Raw genomic sequence first — 27,471 nt, 5'->3', positions numbered from 1 at the left:
GGGCAATTCATCCCCTTTGTGTGTTTCTTCAGGTCATTAGTTAGAATACTTACAGAATCACCAAATGGTTTGGGTTGGGAGGGATCTTAAAGCCCATCCAGTTCCAACTCCCTGCCACAGCCAGGGACACCTTCCACTATCCCAGGTTGCTCCAAGCCCCATCCAGCCTGGCCTTGGACACTTCCAGGGATCCAGGGGCAGCCACAGCTTCTCTGGGCACCCTGTGCCAGGGCCTCCCCACTCTCACAGCCAAGAATTTCTTCCCAATATCCCATCCATCTCTGCCCTCTGGCAGTGGGAAGCCATTGCACTTGTCCTGTCGCTCTATCCCTCGTCCAAAGTCCCTCCCCAGCTCTCTTGGAGCCCCTTTAGGACCTGGAAGGGGCTCTAAGATCTCCCCAGGACCTTCTCTCCTCCAGGCTAAACACCCCCACCTCTCCCAGAGTGGCTCCAGAGCAGAGGGGCTGCAGCCATGTAATACTTCATCTTAAAGGAGTTCAGATTCCTATGATATACATTGCCTTGACCACCTGATCGGAATATGAGCCCTTGCAGAAACAGGAATAAAACCCCTTTTCCTAGCAATGCAATATTACATGGTGTGCTGGCAGAAGAGTTGTATGTGAACTAAGAAATAATATTTCATGCATTCCTTTTACTTTCTAGGCAAATTTATGCCAGATTTTATTCCACTACAGCATTACGAGCGGCGCTGCTTATCTCTGTTTCCGTGCACTTCTACCAAACAGTAGGTCAGCTGAAAACTTTGTTTACTGCCTGAGGAGAAGCAAATAGTAGTCATGCATGGTTGGCAGGGGCTCACGGTGTGATATATTCACTGCTGTTATATGGCTCATCATACAATTTAAGTCTACTGTAAACAGTCTATTTATGATACACATCCCGTTTGAACATGCAAATTCCTTGGCTTGTAAGAACAGCGTTACAGTGATGGGTATGTTCCTTCTACCACGTGGTGCTCGCTGTTGGTAAGTTTAATAATGAAGTGAATGTGGTTCTAGAAGAGGAGAAGGCCTCTCTTAATTTTTACTTGAAATAAACTCAACAAAATCTCACGCTAGGTATTTCTTTGGTGGCTATTTCCCAGGAGATCTGCTTGCTCCCCTCACCTTTTTTCCAAGCCTGTTCCTAGCAGGCTGCTTTCTTTGGACATCCTACAGGAATTTGCTTTTCTTCTTTGTTCAAGCTATAACCTCTCAGATGGTGCTGCAGGGATGGTACCCACAGCAAAACAAGGCCATCAGCAGCTCTACTCAAACACAGAGAATAGCACAGGCAAGGGCTCTAGGGATGGGTGAAAAATTCTGCAGTCAAAAAAAGCAGCCAGTCCTGCCCTCCTGAGGTCCCCAGGACTGTCACACCAGGGACCCTCCCTGTTGAGTTCTTCTCTTTCACCATACCATGTCCGTGATAGCTCACACCCCTATTTTGGGAAGAGCAAACCCTGAGCACTGTTATCCTAATGAGCCCCAATGCTCTGCATGAGCCCTCTCTTCCTAGTCTGCCTGGTAGACCAATTTTGGGTTTTATTTGCCTCCTTTCCATTTGCCATTCAGGTTTTACAGAAGACACTCCAGCAGCCGCATGGCACAGACCCAGGAACAACCCCCCCATTTGTGAGCTGCACTGCATTTTGGACAAAGAGGCTGCAAGTCCACGTGTCAAAGCCAAAGATACTGGCCTTTATCATTGATTTTTTTTAACTTTTCAAGAGCTCTGGGTTGTCTAATGCCAACATTTCTAATAAAAGTCATTTGGTAACGTTCAATGTGTGTGCCAGGGGAGAGCAAATTTCAAAGTATTTCTAAAACCCTACCAGGTTGGATCCTACCAATCAGTCCTCAAAATTATCTTTCTTCCATGACTTTAAACAGACTTTTTAAATGGATGTGCCATTAGTAAAAGGCATTGGGAATCTCTGGGCTTTCTGCAGGTGTGTGTGGAGGCATGGGAGGAATAGCCCCAGCCCCGTCCACCAGAGAAAGCACTGCCGTGTTCCTGAGAACAAGGACAGCATTATCCCGGGCACAGCGTCTGTCCCAGCAAATGGGCAGCGGGGGAGAGGGTGTCATCCACTCTCATTTTTGAATATAGCAGACAGTTTTATAGATTGCTACACTTAAGTGAGTTCCTACGTCGCTGTTGCGTGCTCTGATCTAGACTGGTAAATGTCTTCTGCAAGCCAAGAACAACGGTAATGGTGATAAACATCAGTATCTGTGCCGTGCCTGGGCTGGGCACAGCAGCAACACCCACAGTGTCTGCGCTCTGGAAACTTTAATATCGTCAGCAGACAAATAGAAAGAAGGAAAGAAACAGCGGTGCTCCCACTCGTGCTCCTGACAAACTGTGCTATTGCAGAACCAGTTAAACAGTTTGCCCAAGGCCACAAAGAAAGGCTGTGGTGGAGCTGGAAGGGCACCCAACCTCTGCACATTTCCAGCCACGTGTACCAGTCCAGTGCTTTCTCCCAGCAAAGATTAACATATTCAATACTTCTCTGAGTACTTTTGAATAATTGTAACCACCACTTACTTTCATCTGAGTGGCTGTGAAAAGCTACATCATCCTTTGGTTTAATTTCTTTCCCTGAGAAGAATTGCATTTGAAAAGAGCATGAGCAAGTCTGGACCTGCTAATTACACTACAGTACCAGGACAGAAAAAAAATCATATAAAGGTATTCCTGATGTTATATATGCTCATGTCAGTCACAGCTTCTAAAGAGCCAGAAAAAATTGACTGCAACTTGTTCAAAGTAGACCTTACAAAAACACAGCTGGTCTTTGACTAGTGGTAGGTATTTTGTGGCCATTTCATGACTACCATAGTGGTTAAAATCTGTCACAGTGGAGGTGCAAGAAGAGCTGGTTTGTTCTTTGCAGGACTGGGCTCATCTTCAAAGAAAAAGAGTGATGAGAAAAGCATGAGGGAGGGATGGCTGTGAGAGCCTTGATGGTAACAAACTCACTCAAAACTTGCCCCTTTCTCCCCATCCATGCTGGAGCCCATGTGAAACCTGATTTTTTCAGCCAGAAAACAGGGCTGTGTTCAGCCTTCACCAGCCTGTATGTTCCAATGCTCAAAGACAACCCACGGTATTCACTAAATATCAGCAAAAAATTTATGGCAGGTACATACATAATTTAAATCATTTAATGCATGCAATTAATGCCAGTAGTGCAATTAATGCAAGTAATGCCAAATAACAAAGAAAAATATCACATGATGCCAGTTGTGATTAATGTGATCAAACTTTACGTTTCTTTGGAGCTTCTCCTAATGAAGGGCAAGCAGAAATTTCCCCTCACTAACAACTTCCCAGCTCCAGCTTTACTTTCTAGTGCTTTTCCTTGTAGCACACATCATTCATTTTGCTGAGCAACTACATTCACTCCTATTAGGCAGCTATTAATTACTGGGCCCTAATGGCAAGGTGACAGTGCATTGCATCGCCGTCGAGAAGTGCAGACCGGAAAGTTCACCAAGAACCGGGTGTGGAATAAAAATGAGGCTTTGTATCGTCATCTTGTCCTTCTTGAGTGAATTGTGCACGGGATGGACGCCCATGCCCAAATGGCCGGAGCAGGGCTGGGGGGTGGAAAACTGGTCCCTGGCTGTTCAGGATGGCTGAAGGAATTGCTCTGTGTAGTGCCTGACCTGCACAGCTGGATTAGGATTGCTGTTGACAGGCGTCCCAGGGAGAAGGGGAATAAGAAACAAAGAGGCAGGGAAACCCGAAGGTCCTCTGGAAAGGAGGGAAGGAAGCGGACTATCCTCTTCTCGTTGCATTTGGAAACAGATGTTCTCAATATCCCCAGCTCCGAAGGGTAGGAAGTGGTGACCACAACTTGGGGAGCGCGGGTACTCTTGGCAAACAGCGGCTGTTTGTTTTTTTTAACTTTCTGGAAGACTAAAATGAATAGCGGTTTTAGTGGCATTTGAATCTGTCCATGGCATGTTCCTATCTGCTTTTGAGATCTGCTTCCTCCCAGAGCCCTGGAGGAAGAGCCCGACTGAGGGAGCAGCGAGCTGGTTTCACAATGTGTGAATCTCAAGAAGGGTATCCGAAAACCCGCACCTCAAATTGAGCCCTTCCACATTTCCAGAGCAGATGTTACAGGGACCAACAGACTCGTGTGCCTCTATTCATCCCCTACAAGCAGTTTCCTCTTTAAAGGCATCTGCGGTCTGTTCTGGCATCGCCGTGCCGGGATTTATGTACGCCGCTCCCATTAGTGTTAATGGTAGTTAGACACATACAGCCATTCCTCTCACACTTCAGGAAGAGAACAGAGCCTTATGGGAGAAAAGTTTGCTATTAAGGATTCTTAATACAATGGAAACATTCTGTCTCTTTTAATTGTAATTTACGTCTAAGTGTAACCGCTCTGGGTTGGGAAAACCAGGATTCAGTCCAATTCAATTATGCAATTCTCGCCACCTGGTAAGCCTTGTTATTTTATAAAGAGTACTGTAGTAGAACTGGCAGATTCATTCATGTTCAGAGCGTAAGCGCCCTACACTGTGTAATCACTGGCTCATAAAGGAGAGCGCCACACGAAAGTCAACCGCTCAATTATAACGCAATCTTTAAAAAGGAATATGCAAAACCACGAGGCGAGATTCCTCTTTGGTTCAGCTGGTTTACAATTACAAGTTCACTGGGGTCTTTGCTTTGCAAAGCTTTCCAGCACAGGTTCAGCCTCGAGTTAAACCTGAGCTCAACACAGGCCTCCAGCGTAGCTCAATCGATCTGCACCTACTTGCAGATGCCGGCGGATAATCTCCATCCAGAGGGCATGGCTGGGAGGGGATGCTAAATCACAGGCCTGCAGGAAGGGTTTTATTGGGCTAATGCACATTCACTCTGACTTAGCTAATGAAGCTGCAACAAGATAATACAGGAAAGAAAAATATGGCCCTGGTGACTGGGAACGCTTTCATTAGCACCGGCACACGGACACCTGACAGCCCATCAAAACCTCGTGCCACCCTCCATCCCCACAGGCTAATGAGTTTCCCCACATCCCACTCTGCTCAAACCCCTCAGCATCACAGCATTGACTGCCCCTATCAATGGCAGAGGCACAGAAAAAATAATTTTTTGTAGTAGACAGTGAGCAGGCATAGAAAAAGACAGTGGAACAGTTTTAACCTACCCAGGGTAGCTACCATCCAAGAGGAAAACTCCCCTTGCCCCCACCAGCTTTGGCCAAATCTCATCTGTCCTCTCTGCCAACTGACCAGGAGTTGGATGTTCAAAGGACACGGATCAGGGGGCAGGACCAGGACTCACCTACAAGCAGCAGAAGCTTCTCTAAACGAACACCCCAAACACATAACTGGAAGACAAGTTGTGTTTTTACTAAATAAATAGTATCTGAAGTTTATTTTGCAGTTCTCTCTCTGCATTTCTGTATTCCAAGCTAAGGGCCAAAATTTCCAGTAGCCTCAGAAAGGCTGGAAACGCTTGGGAGGACCCAGGTGGACCGGCCAGCTCTGCCACAGCGGGGACAGAGGGTCCCTGCTCATCATCGCTATTGCCACTGCTGTCATTTGGCCTCTTCACACCATTCCCCAATTCAGGATGAGAATTTTCAGCCCCTGCTGGATGTGTTCTTCTCCCCAGTCCCCACCCCAGCCGGAGCAGACTAAGCCAAGGTTTGCTCGCGTGTGCAAAGGAGAGGGATGAGGGGGACAGAGCCAAGGTTTACTAATTCCAGAAATACTCCAGGAACTCCCCACCTGACAGCTCTGCACCTCTGACAGCAACAGTGGGATGTTTTGAAATCTCACACCTTGTAAATAGGAGAAGCACAGCCCAATCATAAAAACGTAAAGTATTAATTAATAGTATAACTTCAGTTTGTATTCCAGCTCCGACATAATGAACCTGCCAATTTTGATTGCAAAGTGAAAACTCATCTCTTTATTTTGGACAAATAGGGTTAAGCTTCTTAAGCAATTCTTTGTTGTTTTGACTTCAACAATTTATGCAAATGAGATGTTAATTAGGGTAATTGTAACTTAAATTATGCTTGTGTAAACCTCTCCATTGGTAGGAAAGTGTGGGAATCCAGACAACTGGTATTTAAAGCAGCTGTACTAACTCACTTCTGAAAGCAAAGCATACCAAGATCACTTTCATGTCTTTACAATTTGTTTTTATGAGGTGATAACATTTTTACAAATACCATCATTTTTGCTTTTTTATATTGTAAGTGACAGTCTGACATTTTACAACTGGCTTATTGAAAACAAGAATTGAGCACTCTCGCTGTAACGGACATTAACTGCTCAATAGAGATTCACATGCTAATGAGGTGAGAGGGGCTCCAGAAAGTTTTGATAAATGCGACACACACTCTAACTAGCAGTGAATGTGAGTTGACAAAGAACATCTACACCAGGGTTCAATAAAATGTAACCCTTTAAATTAATCATACTGGCAGTATTTAATAGAATGCACAACAATCTCTTTTCTGATGGCTATAAAGCAGAAGAAATGCGAAGTCTCGACAAATGAAAGTTCCCACATTTCCCTCTTCACACTGCTACTTCCATTCGAACTCCGACAATTGGTAAAAAAAGGTAGTTACTGTAAATAACAAAGTAGGAGGTTTAATTGTTTCCTTCTTTTAAAGCAGGATGCTTTTCTTCACATTTATTTGTCTGGATTCTATTGAGCAAATACCCCGACCCGAAAGATTGATCATAAAAAGCATCACCGGTTGCGCTCGGAAGTTTAAGGATACCGTCGGAAGGAAGTTTAAAGATACCGTACAGCAAAGAGAGGCTTAAATGACCAGCTTTCTGCCGGGCCTTTTTTCAGCCAAACTTGGCAATTTTTTTTCCTTTCACTAAATATAGCTCCAAGGAAAATACGCCACAGCAGTTAATCAGAAGCAGAAAGCAAAGTTCAGAGGCTTCGTTCACACCGAACTCCCCAGACTTTGCTGAGATTTGCTCCAGAGAGAGGCAAAGCTGAAACTTCAGCACCAGCATCAAAGCAGGGGAGGTGGAAAATTTTTCATCCCAGTTGTCTTACAAGTTTATTTTTTATTTTTCTGTCCTGCCACTCCTGACCCAATGACACCAACCATTACACGTGAGCTTGCGAGATCTCAGGAAATAAAACTATTGGAAGGCCAATCGCCTCCACACAGTACACTAAGGCATTATTTCTTCCTAAAGTGACAATCCTTAATACCCTTTTTGGGTTTAGCCCGTTTTAATCTTGGCAGGAAGTGTAAATCTGTGTGCTCAGCAGCATCGCAGCCTTGCTGGCTGTCAAAATTTTGCCTCCGCCAATGCTTGAGAGGTATTCTTGTCATTTCACTGGGGTAGGAGACTTCTCTGTCTGACATACAAGATCTCCCCAAGTAGTACAACTTGCCAAAACGCTGGCACACATACCCTGCTCACTGCCTTTCGTTTTGGTAACTCAGACTTGCTCTCTCAGCAGCTGCTGGAGGGCTCTATGCAGCACGAGGAGGGAGAGAAAAGGAAAATATCCACTAATGAACCCAGAAAAAAACCCTCCACCCATCTCCCCGTCGCCTTCGGACTTTATGAGCTCATTCCAGCACATGCTGAAGTGCTCGGCAGCGAGGGCCCGGGCCCTGAGCCTGCGTATCCCAACACGTGGCCGTGCTCCCCGAGAGGTGTTGGGGCTGCTCGGCTCCGCTCCACGCAGAAATGGTGAGCCTGGAAACGCGAGCGAGCCGAGGAAGGCGTGCTGCAGCTCTGAAATGGCCATTTAGCCAAATTGCATACCTGTGCTGTGTCAGCTATACGGTAGATTCATCTCATTCCATTGGTCTAATGGATAGCAATTGAATTTAATTAGCAAAACTACTTTGACTTAGTCTCATACTGTGCTGAATGTAATGAAATCTTTCTCCTCTCTCTCTCCCTCCCCCCCACCTTTTTTTCCCTCAAATAAAGAATGTCCTTAACTGCATTCCACTGTTAGAATATTAAAAGCTATATATGTTACTCCTAAGGACAGAGTACAGCCATCCCCTTTCACAGGCTTTAGATTTAGTTATTGTATTACATAACATAAAATAATTAAAAAGATACTTCGATAGTTACACACAGTATAAATTCAATTACCGCGATGTCTCCATTAAAAGCACTTTTATAGTATGAATAAAATGCAAATCCTCTTTAGAGATCGATACCAGAAACATAATTCTATGCTTCATCCTGAGAAGGAAGCTAGCCTTAATAAATCATCCTCTTAGATTAAAAAAAGAAAAACGTTTCAAAGATACGTATTTGAAGGCAATTCTCTAAAGCAGACATCCTGGTCTTATTTCTGGTGGACTCATTTTTTAGCAGCGAGGTTCACAGGCTGCACCTCCTGCTTCCATACAGCCCCTGCCAAGGAGAAGGATGCCGAGGGGAAGAAAAGCCCCGGCCACGCGCACCGGCAGCACAGCTCTGCCGGGATTTATTGAAACGTCCCAGATCTGGCCACGAGAACTTTGCAGCAACTTGTCCCCCCTTGAAATAAAGTGTAAAGCAATTCCTCTGGATGAGTTTGGACGGAATGCTCCTACCAAACCTAACTTTTGCCTGGCTGGGCACAGTGAGACAAGTTCCTATGATTGATTATCGTGGTATCTCTGGATCTCTGACTTTGAACCATAACCTTTTTTGCGCACAATGACAGTTGGGACCTACCATTTGCCATCTGTAGAGATGGTGGGGGAGAAAAGGACTTCGCTTACATTAATCAACCAATTAAGAACAGACTTAAACAAAACACTAAAGCATAATAAAAACCTGACTGCTTAATCACTTCCTACTCTTAATAGTTGCCTTCCTGTAGTTTGCTGATGGGAGTAGCATCACTCTGCCCGGTGCCCGTTGGGGACAGGGTTCTGGCTCTAGGGCTGGGCTCTACCTGATCTCAAATGGAGCTGAGGGTCCTCTTTTCTTGGGCAAGACCAAAACCCCTACATTAAAAGAAAAATAAAAAATAGAAAAGTTTGGAAACACAAGTTGCAAATCACAGCCATACAATGTAGTTGGGCTCTCCCATCAAATCCAACCATTAGAGAATTATTTTAGTGAGTGCAAAATTAGTAACTAATCAAAGACACAAATCACTGCTTCAGGGAGAATTACCCTTTTCTTTCAAAGCTTGGGGCAGTATCCAGGGACCCCAGATATTTTGTCACTGCCCTCCCCTCGTGGCTGGCAGCACATCCCAAAGGAGAGACTGAAATAGCAGCTGAATAACAGGGGGTGGACTCTGCACTTGGCTGCTCTGATGAGGCTCTGGAGGGAGGAGGTCCAGAAACCTGTCCCAACAGCTCAGAGCCTAATTCTGCTCTCAGGGATGGTGGGTTAAACCACTTCTGTGCAAGACGGCAGAGAAATCTGGCTTTCCATCGGGGAGTTAGACACCTCGTGCAATACACGCTCTGCACTGCGGAAAAGAAGGAGGGAGACCTCCACGTTCCTTGTTTGCATCTGCAGCTGATGAGGTTGCAAGGCCAAGACTAATAAACTTGGACCAGTATCACCACGAGGCACCACAGCAGCATCTTGAACAGCTGCTGGTTTCTGTTGCCTCTGGGTACCCACCAGTGCAGCTCTTAGGAGACCTCTTGGATTGTCTACTTAGTGAAGCTCTAGGAGAGCACATGTTCACACTGATAAAAAATAACACATTTATTGGAAGGAATCATCTCTAAATCCAGGCATTTCATACATGCCTGGATATTTCTAAATCATCCCTCCACCGTGTCCTGCAAATGTAGCAGAGTGTGTAAGAGATGAAGTGTATTTACATCAAGGTGTACAAAAAACCTTTAAATGACTCAAGATCTGAGCAGCCAAGAAAATGCACAGTGTTACTGCAATGAACATGTTTTTGTGATATTTAATAACTGAAATTTGGAACAAATTTGCAGAGGTTGGCCAAGATGGTCTCTCCATCCTCGTGCTTTACGTCTCTTTGTCTATTGTTCTTTTTAATATATTGCATCTGTAAAAAAAATTGCAACCTACTTTATACAATTACTACACTGAAGTCCCAAGCAATCTATCAAGTTGTCATACATTTTCTTCACATTAAACCTTTTTAAAATCTTTCCTTTTTTCTATGTTTCAAGAAAATGCAGAAGAATATTGGCTTGGCCCAAAAGGCAGCACAGTAAAACATGTCGTTCATCAAATGTGGTAACAAGAGGAGTTTGTGATACTGTGTCAGGAGAAGAAATAATCCCCAAAGTGGCATGTTGAAGCTTTGGAAGGTTTGTAAATCAAGAAAATTCAGACCATCAATAAACCTGCAACTAAGGAAAAAAAATTGGAAAAATTCCCTGTGAGCCGGTTCTGGTTAAGGAGTTTTGGTGAACTCCCTTTTTGCAGCACTTCAAGCCACCTGAGGCAAGGATCTGAGGTTGCCGGTGGTCTGTGTCCCCTGAGGGAGGGACAATGACATGGCCGGGGCTCATGGGGTGGCCGGACACCCGTCTGGGTCATGGAAAAGCGCGGCGTTACCAAAGACTATTTATTATTAAGGAAAATGCTTTCATCTGTTGATGGCACCCAGAAACAATGAGCAGGAACACGAAGCAACGGGTGGGCGAGAGGGAAAGCGAAGGGAAACCGGGAACTATTTCAGCTGGAAACTGGATGAAATGCTGGGAGGAAGGGGATTATTTTGCCCATTAGTTTAAAAACTCTCCATGCCGAGGTTTGCAGCATTTGAGTGACCATCTCTACAGCAGTGTGCAGAAACACACAGATATTGCCTTAATGTCCATCAGCCCCCGATAAACGAGCTCCATGATAAGGGATGGGATAAAGCTCTGCTAAGGATAGGAAGATGATGATCCCTCTCCTATGAACTACAGGGAAAAATTTTATTTCCAACTCTTCTTCTATCCCTCTTCCCTATATTGCCTCCTCCAAAAGAGGAGTCCCTGCACACCCTGGGAGCCCCAGCAACTCCGAGATACCATGGCTGGGCACCCATCACTGGGTGCTACCACCTTTGGGACTGTAAGATAATATAAAATAAAGGCAAAATGTTGAATGCTTTGCCTTCCATGGTTTCGAAATGCCGAAACCTCTGTCCCTGAACCTGGCTTGCGCCGCCAGTCCCACTTCTTGCAAAACAAAGAAATCTGTTTAGGCTCCAGGAAATCCCACGTTTTACCGCAACTAATTTGAGCCCAACTGCATTTGTGGTATTGTCAGGTCTTTAGGACGATCCCATGGCCATTCCCAGTGTAGGAAAAACCCGTGTGCTTAATTATCTTCTTTAATAATTCCATGGTATGTGATTTATTAAACAGGCTCCTTATTTGTAAACAAAATCAGAGGCACAAATGTGCGGCGATAGGCGCACTTCCTGGCGAAATAAGAGGCAGACAAAGAGCCCTAATGATGCACCAAAAATGCTCACCAAAAGTGTACTCTTTAAAAAGATCACCAATTTAATGCTTTTTGTATTTCATTTATCAGCCATGTAGTCATCATTCCCCTCCCTACCACCATCTGTACACACTTTCCCAATAGACCATCACAGCTGTCCCGTTTCTCACACAAACAGTACCTTTTATATGCTTCCCAACTGTTTTTAATAACTGTTCTGTGCACAGCACTGTACTTCCTTTGTTTTCTTTTTTTTTCCCCTTTTTTTAAAAAATATGAAAAAGAGATATAAGCCAAACAAACAGGTCATCGTTGCAATCAGTGTAGGAAGGCAATTAAAATGTTAAAAGCCTCCATGGTCACTGACCTGTCCTCGAGCCATGCCAGCGGCCCCAGCACAGAGCTGGAAAGTTCCCTGGAGAAGTTGCTAAGGTAGACGAAGCTTGTCCAAAAAAACAATGTACATGAGCAAGACTGTCTGAGAAATCCTTCATCCTTTTTAATGAGGAAATATTACTAATATTAAATACCACTTCTGCAACCAGAGAAAGTTTTTTGAGGCTTTCAAAGTCCATTTATCAGCTCCAAGGCATCGCCGCCCTGTATTTTGGAACTGTATGGACAGAAACATCGCATTTTCTTTTCAAACTCCGACTCATTTCACTCTTTCTAAATGCCCGGTGTATCCTGACTTTGCATCCTGGCTGCTCCTGCTTTCCCTTCGGCCACCCCTGGAACTGCCGGAGCCCCAAACGGGGATGAACTGCACAAACTCACGATGAAGGCACCGTGCAGCCAAGGTAACTCAGCCCCAAGTCCTGGGCAAACAAAGCCGCTTGCAAAGGGCAAAACTGGGAAGAGATCCAGGCAGGAATGGGGAGAAAAGCAACAACTCCTTAGCGATCCATCTCATGGAAACCTACCCTACCAACAGGACGTTCAGGAATGAAAACTCTATACTTGCTTTTGTCCAGGGCCATGTCCACAGCATCCTTCAGCAGGCTGCAGCGAGATAGGAGCACACAAACAGTCCCTCCCCCTGCACCATACGGGACCACAGGAGGAAATGTAGCTCTGGGATGGGATGGGGACCCTGCTCATACCATCCTCATCCCACAGACAGACAGCTTCACACCCTGGGGCTGCTCACTGCGAGACACACCTCACTCTTCTACGGGAGAGTTGATTACTAAAGACCATGCACGTGGAAAACAACTGGTCCGCTCACTTCTCACCATGATTTTGCCCTCCAGCTTTTGACTGAGAAAGAAACAATGTCCATGTTTAAAGCAGGAGTTGAACACATTATTTTGCCTAGAAATCACGCTCATATATCTAGGTTAGAAAGAGCAGACACCTTGAAGGTGCACTTCTGAGACACAAGTGTGCACCCAAAAACAGCACCGAGCTCTGTGGCAGGGTGTTTGTAACTGCATTTGCCTGGGAAGAATCTAAATCAGAGCTGTTGAAGGTGATGTCCTTCTCTAAGAAAGAGGAAAAAAGGTCTTGACCACAAAAATCCCACTCTTAACTGATTGCTGTGTGCTTTTCCCAACTTTTCCAACAATACCCAACCTCCACCCGCAAATGTTCGGCTGCTACCGACACTGGTGCTGCCCCAGCCAGGCAAACTGCTTGTGAAACTTTCAAATAAAACTATGCAGGATTTACTTTTTAGATAAGCAACAACTACTTTTCCCTTTTTGACACAAAACCCAAACGTAAATAGGTTTGTTGGCTATTTTTAATGAAGTCCTTGTGGCATCAGGAGAAGTCCTCATCACCACACAATAAAAGCATTGCAGTGGCTATCCTCCCTAAAAGCATCCCAACAATAGCTGGGCTTGAGGAAAGCATCTCAATACAAAGAATTCATTCTTCTGATTTACTTGAAACTACTTGGCCTTAAAAGAAAAAAAAACAAAAACAGCCAAACCTGAATTAAATTTAAATTTTACCCTATGTTTCCAGCATCACTCGGGGATTTGGCCATTTTCTTCTATATCAAATTAAAACCTTATCGGGTAAAAAGATCCGACAAATTTCAAGCAAATACCCTTAGGATGATATCTGATTGACAATGTATTTTTGCTTTGAAATCTTCAGAGTGAGCATTTATCTTGACAATAAATGTAGCAACTATCTAACTTGTCTTTTGATACCCTTACAGGGGTGCATCCCTGTTCGTTCAGTGCATTACAAAGTATTTTAAACACAAAAATGGTGATTTAACCAGACACGATGTTTATTACAAAGCTCAGGCAGCTCATTATCTGTCCCTCACACAGAAGATTAAAGTGGTAGATGCAGAAAAACACAGCATGAATGAGGCTGTCCCAACATTTTACATTTAGTTCTTCACCCCTTGTTTCCCCTGAAGCCTTCGGCAGACTGTGCACAGAGCCTGGATTCGCCCCGAAAACTTTCCTCTTGCCAGGGGCTTTCCAGAGCTTAGCTGTAAGGAGATGCCTCCCTATGAAATATTCCTCACGAGATGCAAATGCATTTTGCACCTAACAATGATCCCGCATGGTGGATTTCCTGGGCTGAAGAGCACTCCTGCTTTCCTATTGTGTGCTACTTAGAACGATAGCATCTTTTGGGTTGGAAAAAATCTTTAAGAACACCGAGTCCAACTGTAAGCAGGGTGACAGTGGCTGGGGTGAGAAGAGAGAGGTACAGCACAGAGGACAGCGCAAAACAGCTTTAGACTTTGTTTAGATACTGATGCTATGGGCATATGAAGGATATGACAAATGGATTAAACCAAGGAGCAGAAACAACACTGGCTACTTCTCTGTGGCCAGGGCTTGGTGACATGGTGGCATGTCTGGAGGATGTGCTGTCACCTGCAGCTCTCAAGGGTGAATGCCATGCTGATTTTACACCTGTGGAAGGTGTGTTCCACCCCTGTGGGCACCTCTGTGTGCCACCATCCAGCCCCCACAGTCACAGCAAGAGCCGGGGAGGGACACAACCTCCTCAGGTGAGTGAGATGGGCAGGAGAAACCCACTGACCAGTCCCGCCAGGTAATCCCAGGGGCTTCCAACTGCACCCTGAGGGTGTCCTGCTGGAGGAGACCTTAGTGATACACCCTTCTGTGATGTTTTTAAACCACCTTTTTACATCAACAAAAAAACCAGAGCACCAGCAAGTTTTCTTTCATTGACCAAACAACCACCAGGTACCGCACTCATACGACCCTCTACAGCACAGCCTGCTCACCTGGCCAAATAACCCCACTCTGGACACCCACCAACCCCATTTTTGTGCTTCACTACAGATATATCTCACCCCAAAACATGAACATGCTGAAACATCCAATCATGTTCTGGCACGCATGCCAAAAAAAAAAGCCCATGGCAACAAAGACGACAGCTTGCCAATGGCAGCTGCTGCACGCACACACAAAATTAAACTATATTCTTCTGAGAAGGGATATTATTATGGCATTTGTTTCCCCTCACCCTCACCCATTCCCTCCCAAAATAAAGGGGGAAATATCAACACATCTCAAACATTAGGGGAGATGGATTTAGGGGGGAAAAAAAAAGAAAAAAAAAAAAAAAAAAGAGAATGCAGGGTTTAATAGGAGATCCAACTGGGATCGGGGCTGGGTGAATGGAGCCGCCCTGAAATATTGGCTCACCTACGGGAGTTGTATGGCACGAGCATGTAAAATATATTTGGGGAGGCCTGAGGATGCTGAATTGCCTCAAGTTTGGTCAAGCCATCCCTCGGTTACAACACAAATCTGCAAACACACTTCCGTGCATTAAAGGGCATCTGATGACACCCATCCCTGCTTCCTTCCCCCGGTGTGGACCCGCTGAGTGCCTCCCGAGCTTGCGATGCAATGCACAAGAGAGCCGTCTCCTCACTGTGAAGATAAATGTCATATTGGACCTCTGACATCATGTATTCTCCAAGTAATTATTTTTGATATCATAAGAGTTGTACAGGGTGCACAATAAAATTAAAAAGTAGAAAGCAAGGTTAATAAGATTATCGTGTTGGTATAATAGGTAATGCATTTTGCAGTATATCCTTAAATCTGCCCTCTCCAAGCATAATTAAATAACTGTGATTTATATTTTAAAGGAACGCAGACATGCCGTGTATCCTCCTACCCACATATGCTAATTGCTTTCAGCCCCTAAAAATCACACAGTTGTTTGCAGCTTTTTAATCCTCATGTGTAAATAACCCGACTCAAGTCCAAGTTATGAACAATAAAGTCCAGGAAACTTTCAGAAGAGCTTGTCATTAAACCCGTCTTGATTTTATCTTGCTGATCTAATGGTACTGATGTGTGCCGAAATCCGTGGGAAGGAGGAACAACTCCCCGGGGCCTTCGCACCGGCCCTGGCCATGACACTGGGACAACACTCGGGGACTGGGAGGGTAGATATTAATGGAGAAGACATCCACTCCCTTTAGGAGGAGCCGATGGATTTACAAGCTCAGGATACCCCTCCTGGGTCTTGCTGTGGGTCTGAGTGCACCGTGGTGGCACTGGGATCGCAGGCGACACAAGCCCACACACTTCGCTCTAGGCCGAACTCAACCGCGCCGCTCTCCATTTTGACTCGCACGTGAGAGCCTGGCACACAAAATGGAGGCCCTCGTGCGTTTCACAGGCAGCGGCTAAGAATCCAGCCCGTATCCACCCGCTCTGCACACCGCATCCTGCTCCCACATCCCGAGCCACGATGGTGCCACACACACGGCTGAGCTCAGGCACCTTACAGCCACCCCTGGGGTAGAGACATGGGGGAATGGTACCTAGGAACACTTAATATATATAAATACTCTGTTTTCTCTTTAAAATTGATTACACTGTGATGACAGGTTCGTCCAGGCGCTCCCTTGCAACTGGGGATAAAATGCTGCAAGCCCTAAAAGAACTTGCTGGGGTAAAACCGCCCCACACATCTGAGGCACTATGACCCAGGTGCTGATGTCAGTCACAGTTTTTGGTGGCTCCCATAATGCAGGCAACAATTAACAACAACCAGAGATGTGGTTGCACTACATGAATGGGAAAACCAAAGCGATTAAAATGAATTTTAGTCCACCGACAAGGCTTATCTACCACAGGCCCTCACTGGCGTAAGGAAACGTCCGGGTCGGCTGCTGTTAGGAGGCTAAAATAATTTCCCCTGAATTTACAGCCTGTAATTTAATCATCAGCTCCAGCCCTTGTCTGTGAGGAAAGGAGCAGGGGCAGAGCCAGATCCATGGCTCCCAGTGAAGATACCCCAAAGTCATTTCGCTGGGGACAGTCTCCGACGCTCAAAGGGTCCCACTGAGAAGTGCAGGCTTTTGGGGAGAGGTTGAGGGGTTTTGGAGCAGTGGGATGGGGTTTGTATGCTGGTTGTAAAAACCTCACCAGCGCCTGAACCAGAAGCATCAGGGGAAGGAGGAGGAGGAGCTGTGAAGAAGCTCAAGGCACAGAAAGTGAGGGATGCCCCTTTCCTTTACATCCGAATGGGGAGAAAATATGTAATTGTAATAATAAATAGCGGGTTTTATGAACAATTAGGATTCCACTGTCTCTTTGAAGGGTTTGAAAAGCTGACACGATGTTTTGGGTTCTCCAGATTCAGCTTTGAGGCCTCAACCAAGAGAAACATTCAGCCCCGCTGTGTACAGCAGTGACCACAACAAAGATTGTGGTTTCTCCCACACTCGCCTTAAATAGATCTAAATTAATGCTATTCATCATTGGGTGGAAAAGAAGGGAAATATAAAAGTGCAGTTGCTTGTAGAAAAGCCAGAAGCACTGGGCAACTTTCTTACCACTCACAGGCTTCTCTGCTTCTGCACCTCAAAGCAAGGAGGCATGAAAATAACACACCCTTATACTGTCCAAACCCATCACCTGGAAAACATCCTGGGCATATGAAATACGCCTTTATCCCGTGTTTATTTGTTGTTGCTGTTGTTGTTGTTGGAGAAAGGGAAAAGCTAAACCACATGACTGAACTCCTGCCAGGGGTTCGTGATAGAGCAGGCCGTCCCGAGTGCCGCACCAGTTAGTATCTGAATTATCACGGATACTCACCGGCTCAGTTACACCCGCACAGGGAGAGCAGTTGTCCCACCTAAATCCTGCTTCTGTCAGCTCCCACCCTGCTCGTGGCTGCAGCGAGCAGCCAGTCCTGCTCCCCAAAGAGGAGAGCATTCGAAGATGGGGATATCTCTCTGTGCCACACAGGGTGTGTAGGTTGCCGTGTCCCATGCATGCCCATGATAGGTGGGTGCATGAAATTTGGGGTGTTGAGGAGCTGTAGCTGTCCTCTGCTCACCTCTCCCGACTGAGATAGAGATCCAGGCTCCCACCACTGACTTTTTATGGGTACTTTTTGTAAGGCTAAAACAAAGCAAAATCTGCCTTCTCCTTTTATTCCTTGAGGGCAGAAATACTGTGAGATGTCTCAGTGTCACTTTTTTTTCTTTAAAGCTACAGATGTCTCACTTTGGCAAAAAATAATGGAGCAGAAAAACAACTCTATCAGCCCACAAATATTAAAATCTCAGCTGAATGGTGATCTGCTCAGGTTCTCCTGGGCATGCACTGGGAGCCCTGCGCAGGGAACACATGTGAGATACCTGCTGCGAAGCTGCCTGAAGTGTTTTTTTGGTAAGAGTAAATGCAATCTGTCTGCAGAAAAAAAACTTTAAGGACTGTTTTGGATATACACTGGAAGAGCCATGAGCTGGAAGTAGGTTTTTCAAAGCATTATAGGTGGAGGGAATGTCATGGATGCTTTAAAAGTCTTCAGATATGCGTAAGAACGACATATACGTTATGCATTATCTCCACAGAAAAAACACCATTTGAAATGTGCCCTTTTTAACTACCATTATGATCTGTCTAAAGAGCATTTTGGTTGAAACTTGGGAGGAAAGGAGAAGGGGAAAAAAAAAGCCCACTGATCTTACACCTGCTCTCTAGCAGTGGGAAGTAGGTTCTCAATCTGTTAACATGACCATCTGGCCAATCTGCATATCACGGCTATCTGGATTACCGTACGATGGAATGACAATAACGTAGCCAAAACAAAAGTAAAATGCATCAAAAACTAACGGGAGCGCAAGCCCTTTTGATTTCAAATTAAATAATAAATGTGGTATCAGAGCAGAGCGAGAAAGTCAGCTAAATAATTAAAAATGAGCCTTCGCTCTGGCATAATTAAGTAAACAATATGGTGTGTGTTTCTGTATGAGCCAGCAATAGTTTCCACCGTCGAACGCTCCACTTTTGCAGAGCAGCGATCAGGAGTTCAAGGCGCTGCGACAGCTCTTTCGGTGACGTACGGTATTGTCAGGACACCTCTGCCACCCCTGCGACACCCGGCCTGGCTGCAGCTATTAACAGGATTAATGCAGCAACAATCAATACCAATTGTACTAAAAGATTACGGCTCGAAGCCTCGGGTACCTCTCGGACCCCCCGAAACCTCCATGGGTACGGGGCTTTCTGCATTAACCCATCTTTGGGTTATTCCCATCGATGCCTCTTTGTGGTGGTCCAAGTAGAATATTTTAAATCTGTCGATGGGAGCGTAAAATGGGCCTAGCTGAAAGTTCAAGGTCATGTGCTATATACCACTGCCCAGCAATTAGCCACAGAGCACTTCTAGAGGTTAAGTAAATTTTCAGTCACAGAAATAAGGCCGAGTTCTGGCATCTTCGCTGCCTTCGAGTCTAAACATGAGCAGAAAAATGAGCTCACATAAATAAAACTCTAGCCCCAGATTTCTTCTTAAATTTGGGATTTTTAAATGTCCTTCTGAAAGATTAAAAGATTTTCTCTGCCACAAATACCTCGCGAGCTTAATTCTCGCCTGAAGCGCATAACGATGGCCGGCCAAAAAAATAAACCGGGCATTGCAGCATCGCCTCCTGGCCCGCCATCCCGCTTCGGCCACTGGAGAAGTCTCTAAAATCTGTGACCTCTCAGAAAATTTAACTACTTCTATTGCGAATCTATTCTCCAATCTGATCGCATTAGCAGGAGGAACTCCAAAGCAGTAAAAAACTCCAGAAAGTTCTCGGTTGAGTGCCTACTAATGAACAAAGGTTAACTTTATCTAAAAGGTCAAATGCCTGGTGGCTAAGGTTGTGACCTTAACAACTTAAATTGTGACCTTGCCACGTGCCTAGTATATTGTAGATTCTGATACAGATCATCTGGTAAAGGACCGGTCATAAATTAGCTTTACTGTTCGACTCCCACAAAGAAAACGGTTTGCCACAATGGTTTCCAACTTGTCATTTGATACAAGAGCAGAATAAGTGAAAACTAAAAAGCAAACCCAAGTTCAGGGTATGAAAATGCCGCCTGCTTTTAGTTAAGCAGATTAGAAACTGCAAACTGAGAGCAATACTCTAGATTTCAATACATTTCTTGGTCAACCTCTAATTCACAAAATACCGATCTTCCTTTCCTTTTTATTTTTTTTCAATTTCTTTTTTTTATCCTTTTAACAAAAATGACATGTAGTTTGCCTATTTGCATATTTTTGTTTTCTCCTTCTAGCCAGCTCTTAAAGAGAATAATTGATTTCAGTAGCTTTGTAAGAAGCACTATTTAAATCTGTGCACATGTGTTCCCTTACAGATGATAGTGCCTACTGAAGGAAAAGCGTGGATTCAAAGCAATAATTATCCTACATGTTTAGAAGGAAAGGGACATCTTGCCGCCGAAGTCATCTCGAATAAGGGCATCTTGGAACAGAATACTCCCCCCAAGAAAAGAAGACGAAAAGTGGGGGGAAAAAAAAAACCCACAAGAAAAAGAGAAGCGAGCACTATGGGTGAAAAGGTCACAATGGTTTTGGCACATATCTTCAAGCACGTTTCGGAGTCTGTGCCTCCTGCCAATACTGGCAACTTCTCAAAACTTTTAAGGAGGTAAAAACATTGTTTAGTGTTTACAAATCTTCTGTACTATAGCAGATGCTTGTCAAATCCGCTATATGTAAGTTGACCAGCCTACCTAATATTTGCGCTGGCGACTTCCTCCTTATAAATACGCGGTCCATACATTTGGGGAGCGAGGTCTGATGGAGTTGGAGACAAAGGACCCTTAATATTTTTTTCTTTTGTAATTTTCCTGTTGCGCACCCGGCACAAGCTGCCATTACTGCGGGTCTGCGGGAACCAATGGCTGTCAACTTGGCCAATGTTCAGGTGTAACAAAGACTGCTGGGATACATCGGAGGGGGAAAAAAACGGGAAAAAGGGGGAAGAAAAAGAGGTAGCTCTACGCAAAGCTTTCAGTACACCTCTGTGAAGCCATATAGACAGCGACCACGCTGTGCCACCTCCCAAAATTCATCTCGTCCCCCTCCCCGCTGAGGTTTAGCAGGAATACGCCAGCACACGCTACTGCATTGAGAGCACAATGCGATGCGTGCAATCAGCAAACAACGGCCGAAAACACGGCGCGGTGCCGTGTTTTGCTCACACAAATCCCCAAATCTAACCCCAAAAAACCGCGCCCAGGCCTCGCACTGAGTTTCCGCGGCAAACACCGAGTCCGAAGGACAATCGGTGCGATCGCTGCCTGTTGATGATGAAGGCAGGAATAAATAACAGTTTGCTAGCAAGGCTACTGTTTGCCTCCAGCGTGCTGATAAGATGGTATATTCCTAATCACAATATTGAACTTTTATAACATCTATTGCCCGACTGTTATAACAGGGAGAGGATCCCTTGAAGCTCCCCGAAATACTCCCACCCCTGGGTTTGGTCCTTTTCTCCCCATCCTACATTTCTGTGACCCTACATGCAAGCTAAGCCAAGACCGTTGGTTTCTATCAACAACTTGTGTGCCCCACAGAGGGCCTGGGAAATACAATATGGACCAGTATTTACCAGCACCATGCTATATATAAATCTAAATAATAAAAACCTGCGTGCTGTAGATCAGTAAATAGCAGTCTATAGCTTCCATTTGGATATCAAAGCATTTTAAATGTATCGCCCTGCTCCGACATGCGGAGGAGGAAACTGAGGCAGACAAAGGGGATGTGAGTCCATGGTCCCCTCGGGGTCGGTGATGGAATGGGAAGTGACCTGAAATGCCCCAGCCCCAAGCTCCCTTCAGTTAGTCATTTATCCATAATCCTTCCTTCACCGTGGCCATAATAAAGCTCAGAGTAAATAAATAATTTTCCTCAATATTTGCCTACTTCCCTTTCACCATAAATGTGCAGTATGATTTACCACCTCACACTGAAGTGCAAAGTAAATGTTGCAGCTTATCTGTAGGAAATACCATGAGGATACTCAAAAGTTATTTCTGAACAGGGATCATATCTGTAAAATCCCAGCGGCGACATTGCCTAACACAACAACCATGGCAGGGACTCAGCGCAGAAAAACTTTGGGGAAGCCAAAACTTTCTGCAAGATCCTCTGAAAGAAGTTGGCATGGGAAATGCAGGCTCCCTGGGCTGTAATTTGCTTGGTTTTCTTACCGATAAATATTTATACAGAAGTGGTTTTTTTTTACTAATATGATTTCTCTCCCCCCGGCTCCTCTGGTTTTCCAGCCTGTCCAGCCCCTCAACTCACAAGTCAGGATATGCTGGGGGACCCATGAATCCCATACATGAAACTCAGGGCCTCGCACTTCACACGCGCATATTTTCCTGCACTACAATCAACCAGAAGAACTACAGTAGCATATTATTTTATCCAGTCAACATTCTACACATCCTCTGAGCACACCGAGTCACACCGCAGGCAGAGTGTACTTTGTGTTGGACTCTGGGATCCCAAGATTTTCATCACACGTTAAAACATCTCAGCCCCTCCTCATAAGCACAATATTGTCAAATCAGGAATTTTTTTCAAGACCTGCTTAGCTTTTAGGTGTATAAATTGTGATATTTTGGGGGGTTTAAATGCCTCCTTTTCCCCCTAGGATTACCCAGAGGTTTGTTTCATGTCCACTCAGACCTGATGACTAGGTTTGCTATCAAGGGACTTTCTTCTCCTTTCCCTCCAAACCCGGTCCTGGAGGATTTATGTTCCCCATCTCATCTCTGTGGGGTGAGGATACCTGGTACTCCTGACCCACAGGCCTCAGGCACCTCTAGCCCTCCTGGACTACTTTGTGCATAACATATACAAACTTTATTTAAAAAAAAAAAAAAATTAAACTAAAATCTGTCTGCTTTCCCCCAAAATGAGGGTAAAGGAAGCCGCGTCCAGCTGTGAGCCCTCCTAGGACAACATTTAGGATAACACCTGTAAAGGATGCCCAAAATGCTGTTAACCGCGGAAAACAAGAGCCACTTTTATGTGGCTGCACCTTAAAAACCCCCATTAAAAAAAAAAAAAAGGGGAGTGGGGGTGTTTTGGCACCCTCCTCACCGCCCCGGGAGAGCGATAACCGGCATTCCCAGCTCCCTCCCCGGCTCATGCAGCCGCCGCCGGGGCACGGCACCCGGCACGGAGATAACCGAAAAGTTGGAGAAGGTGGTAGAGAAAGGCACTTACCTGCTGCGTGCACAAAGTATGCCAAATATAAATCGAGTTCCTTAACAGAAACTCCTATATGGTGGGGCTGTACGCACAGCCCGGGGTTAGAGCACTGTGGGGACTTTACAAGGCGCTCGCCATCAGTACTTTCGAGCGGAATACCTTTAAATAAAATCACCATAACAAGGTCCAACCTCCAGACCTTATCTGCCTGGCGAAGGCAGTCAATTCTTCTCATCTTGCCCTTCTGGTCTGGATTGGAAAGAACGCAACACGGAGGCTTTTTTCCTGTGACTGTGAGAACAAAATCCTCCCGAAATTCAGGCCTGATATCTTTCCGGAGCTTTGCCAGAAGTCTGGATGCCCATTTTTGCTTTACCTCGGGTTTTTCACTTAGCAGTTCGTCCTTCACGGCTCTCTCTTCCTCTTTTGACATGCGTTTTTCATGTTTTTTGAAGTATTTTCTTTTTCGGGCTTGCAGGTTGAACCACGTGTACGCAAACGCTCGGACGTGAGGCAGAAGTGCTTCGATGAAGGGATGAAATTCATCCTGAAAAAAGTTACAGAGAAGGGTCGATGTCACTGAAACCATCAACAAAGAGTCTTCACAAATGGGGCTTTCATGGGGTGGTGAGAATCAGGAGGGTACTGATAAATTTTAAGGGCTGTGGAACCCCTCGATGATGGACCCCGAACTCGCCACCGCCACATCCCCGCTTCCCTTCGCGCCAGCCCGAAACCTCTGCTCCCACCCCCCAAAAACAGGGTCCAACTTCAACCAAACACCCAGATGGAGATGGTGCAATGCTGGGGCCCTTTCCCCGGTCCCCAAACCTTAAAAACAAAAAAGAAAAAGAAGGGCAGAATGAGTTAAAAGCTAAAAACTCCTTTGCAAGTCCACTTGCGGAGCGTGTATCTCCCTTTGCTCTCTCCCTGACCCCGCTGCTTGCGGTGTAGCCAGCGTTTGCCCGCCAATTTGGCAAATCCTAAACATTTGGATGCCAATCAATGTTTGTATGGGGAAGTCTAAAGTATAGTAAAACTTCCCTAAGATATATTTGGAAATAGCAGCCGGTAGAAAAGTAAAATGCCACTATAGCTGTATATACAATTACAATGAAGGGTGGTTTTCACTCTGGTTCCTAAACAGGGAAGGGAGTGAAAACTACCGCGGTCGATTTATCCCGTGAGCGCAACAATAACTAACACTAAAATCCTAGAAAAAGCAAGCCTTGCAATTTATTTATTTTTTTTTAAAGTTTTGTTTACATTTCATCAAAAAGTAAAAAAAAAAAAACTTGATATCTGGGCATATTAGGGAAAGTCAAACTCAGAGTCTTCCCATAAAATTAAAAAAAAAAAAATAATAAAAAACCAGGAAAAATTGAAAAACGCAGTAACAGAAAACTGTAGCACAACTTGAGCAAATATGCAAAGAATTATTAATTGTGTCAGATTTTCAAATATTTAAGAAGAAATGTCCTACTCGGAAAGTTAGTTTGGCCATCCAGAGACACTGCTTGCTTTGTGTAACGAGGAGTTAAAGATCACCCCTCTCCCTTGGCACAAAAATAATAGCAATTAAAATTAAGCTGACGCTAAAAAAGGGCGAGAAAGACCCCTTGATTTCTTTTTTTTTAAAATAACTATATATACAGTTAGATTTCTTTTCCTCAGACAGTATTACATAAATCAGCCAAAGAAATCAAAATGTATTATAATATACTGGGGCCATGCTTCTTGTGTTTTCCCATGAATAAATGAACGACCGAACTCCAGGCTGCACATAAAAACGTATCCAGCCTGTGGGGCCTGATCCAGCACCGCGTGCTGGGGATGTCCCTGCTTCCAGTTCCTCCTTTTCTCAGGATTGGGCCCTCCAGGAGGGAAAAATAAAGTAATTTGTGGAACGTTTTCCCCAGCATGGGAAAAGCCACCCGCTGCCTACCCCCGTGCAAGAAAACATTGGGCATTTTTCAGATTAACAAACTAACTTTTTTTTTTTTTAATTATCCCGTGGCGTACATTTCCTACCCAAATCATTGTGGGTCGTGCAAATACGGTTATTAAAACAGACACCTTACTTTCTTTCAACACTTTATTTTAATTTGCATGGTTCTTTTCAGAAATTATGAAAAATTGAGAAATCAATAGTAGAAATGTCTATCAGCAAAATCCTGTCGTAAATCAAGACCTTCTGCTGACTTCCCAAAACCTTTCATTGCACTTATTCTGAGTGGCCCCAGAATTGCAGATACTTAAATCTATAGGTAGCACTGTTGCATTTATTTTTATTTTAAACACAGATTGCTAAAAACTTTCCTAACAGCACAATATATTTCATTAGAGCAGAGCGGCAGCAATCAAAGTACTATGAATGATTATTAAAATAAAAGCAGGTAAAATGAAATAAATCACTCCAATGATTGGCACATTCCTCTTTTTTTTTTTCCCTCCTCTATGGGAAAAGATGATAGTTTCAAATTTCAATAAAGTTTAAAAAAAAAAAAAAGATTGCTGTGAGTTTGCAGTCGGCAGATTCAAAAAGTGAGAGGAGGCACAATCCCAGCACATGGAGCTGCTCTCACCCACCAGAAACAGCTCTCATGGGGGGGGGGGGGGGGGCCCACCGGGGGGGGGGAAAGAAATAAAATATAAAACCAGCAGTTCTCTACAAGCTATTAAAAATAATAAACCTTCCCTCCTGATCCCTCCTGTCCTTCCCTTTCCCCACTCAGGGAGAGTCAAGGAAAAAAGGCCTTTTGTCAAGTGGAAGTTTATCTGCGAAGGTACACAGAGCAGAGAGGCTAGACAGCCCCACAGCGAGCCAGGGCAGCGCTTCCAGCCTTCCCACTTTCCAAACACGTCTTGGTACATCCTGAAATATTTTAACTTTTCTGCTTTAAGCAGCGCTTTGTCCTGCCTGATCTCATGTGCTCGGGACTTTTTTGGCTCGGCGCTGGATACCATCCAAGAGAGAGTTGCTTTAACCTGCGCTAAAGCTGATTTCTACGATGTGAACCTGAAAGGGGAGGTAAAAACAACACCCAAAAGAAAAACCATTTAAAAAAATCACTAAACCACTTTAAAGGGAGGGGGAAAAAAAACCAAGATGCTTTTTGGTGCAAAGTCAGGGTCTGTGGCTGAAGTAAACGAGAAGCACCGCTGCTCGGGCGCGAGGTGTGCATGTCCCTACTACACCCCAATGTGTCTTTTCAAAATGGTGTATGAGGAGAAAAGGTTAATGACTCATAAACAGACCAACTTTCAGAGTGTCGTGGTAAACACGCTGCTCCGGAAAATCGCACCGCTTCAATCTCGGCGCTGAGGTATTAGCAAAGTCCAAGTGGAAATAAAAGCAGCCAGGACTGATCAAACAGAATTGGGCTGGACGCGGGGACGGAGGGGGGGAGCAGCTTCTGCACAACACAATTTTCTATTTCAGTGGCGTTACAGCCCCCCCAAAAAACCCAAAAAGTTTTGGAAATGTGTCAGTGCAAGTGTGCTAACAGATGTGCAACTTGTCTGCAGCCTCGCTGCAAAATAGCAGGATTTTAAGGAACTGGTGGAAAAGGTGATGATCTCTCCCTTTCCACAAGTTAGCTTGAAGGAAAACTTTGAAAGTATTTGATAAAGCCATTTACTTTCCCCCCTCGGTGTCGGATGGGTTACCTAAAAATAAAAGACATCAGAAAGCTGGGAAAGCGATCATAAAAAGTTGGGGTTTTCTTTATTGCACTCCTCACCAAAGTTTGAGGATACAGCTCTTCCGAGAGCTGCCTGTTTCTAAGCAGCACCTAAAATTTGGGCCGCACAATTCTGTACTGCATACCCCAAAATTCTCCTCTGCTCTTCAAAAAGGTGTTAAAAAAGAAACAAAACAAAAACCCTACGACAAAAGAACCCCAACCCCAACCCAAAGGCGCCTGCAATAATGTAATCCTGCAAAGGAGGCTTTGAAACAATTTCTGCAGATCCTTTTGAAATTAAGCCAGCTACAGCGACCCTTGCTAATATTTTACAATCCATTTGCTTGTAAATCTATGAGGAGACGTACATATGTTCCCCAAGTATTTCCTAGCTCCTCAGCAGATATGTAAACGGAACGATGTTTGGATTTTTCCTGACAGATGACACAAAATGCTTGTGCCATTTCGGTTCCAGGGCTTGGATAAATATGCTCAGAACCAGGATTTCTGTTTGTTTTCATTTTCTAACCCACTTTCAAGAGCTTCCCTTTAAACCTGAACCAAAACTTGACCAAAAAAAAAAAGAAAAAAAAAAAAAAAGAAAAAAAATCCATCCCAAAACTTGTATCAATAAAAGCTCTTGAAATGATAAAATAGGAGATTGCTTGCAATAGCTCAGGGCTCACCCCCCTTTTTCTATGGAAAAATGACAGAATCACCTAATTGATCCTTCGGAGGGAAGAGTTTGTCAGGAGGCCTCTAATCCTCCTATTACTTTTCCAAACGTGCAGCAAGAATGCGAGATTTTCCTAACGGAGTCAAAGCACATGCCTGGCTTTCTGCTTTTCTTTTGATAA

General features: G+C 44.7%; 1 protein-coding gene across 15 annotated transcripts in view; it reads right to left on the bottom strand.

Moving 5' to 3' along the window:
- NFIA (nuclear factor I A) overlaps nucleotides 1–27,471 on the bottom strand; it is a 344,509-nt gene that overhangs the window by 215,047 nt on the left and 101,991 nt on the right. For 14 of the 15 annotated variants that reach the window (XM_042030851.1, XM_042030839.1, XM_042030845.1 and 11 more), the window contains exon 2: nucleotides 22,944–23,475. In XM_042030851.1, the coding sequence (XP_041886785.1) occupies nucleotides 22,944–23,475 (532 nt within the window). Of the gene's footprint in view, nucleotides 1–414; nucleotides 3,934–22,943; nucleotides 23,476–27,471 lie in introns of those variants that run through there. The other variant, XM_042030850.1, reaches the window with a different exon arrangement.

The sequence above is a fragment of the Corvus kubaryi genome, unplaced genomic scaffold, assembly GCF_017639235.1.
Source record: "Corvus kubaryi isolate FWS band 111438036 unplaced genomic scaffold, C.kubaryi_AGA036_p1.0 37334, whole genome shotgun sequence".
Taxonomy (NCBI): Eukaryota; Metazoa; Chordata; class Aves; order Passeriformes; family Corvidae; genus Corvus; species Corvus kubaryi.
This window is presented reverse-complemented; position numbering and strand designations above follow the sequence as displayed.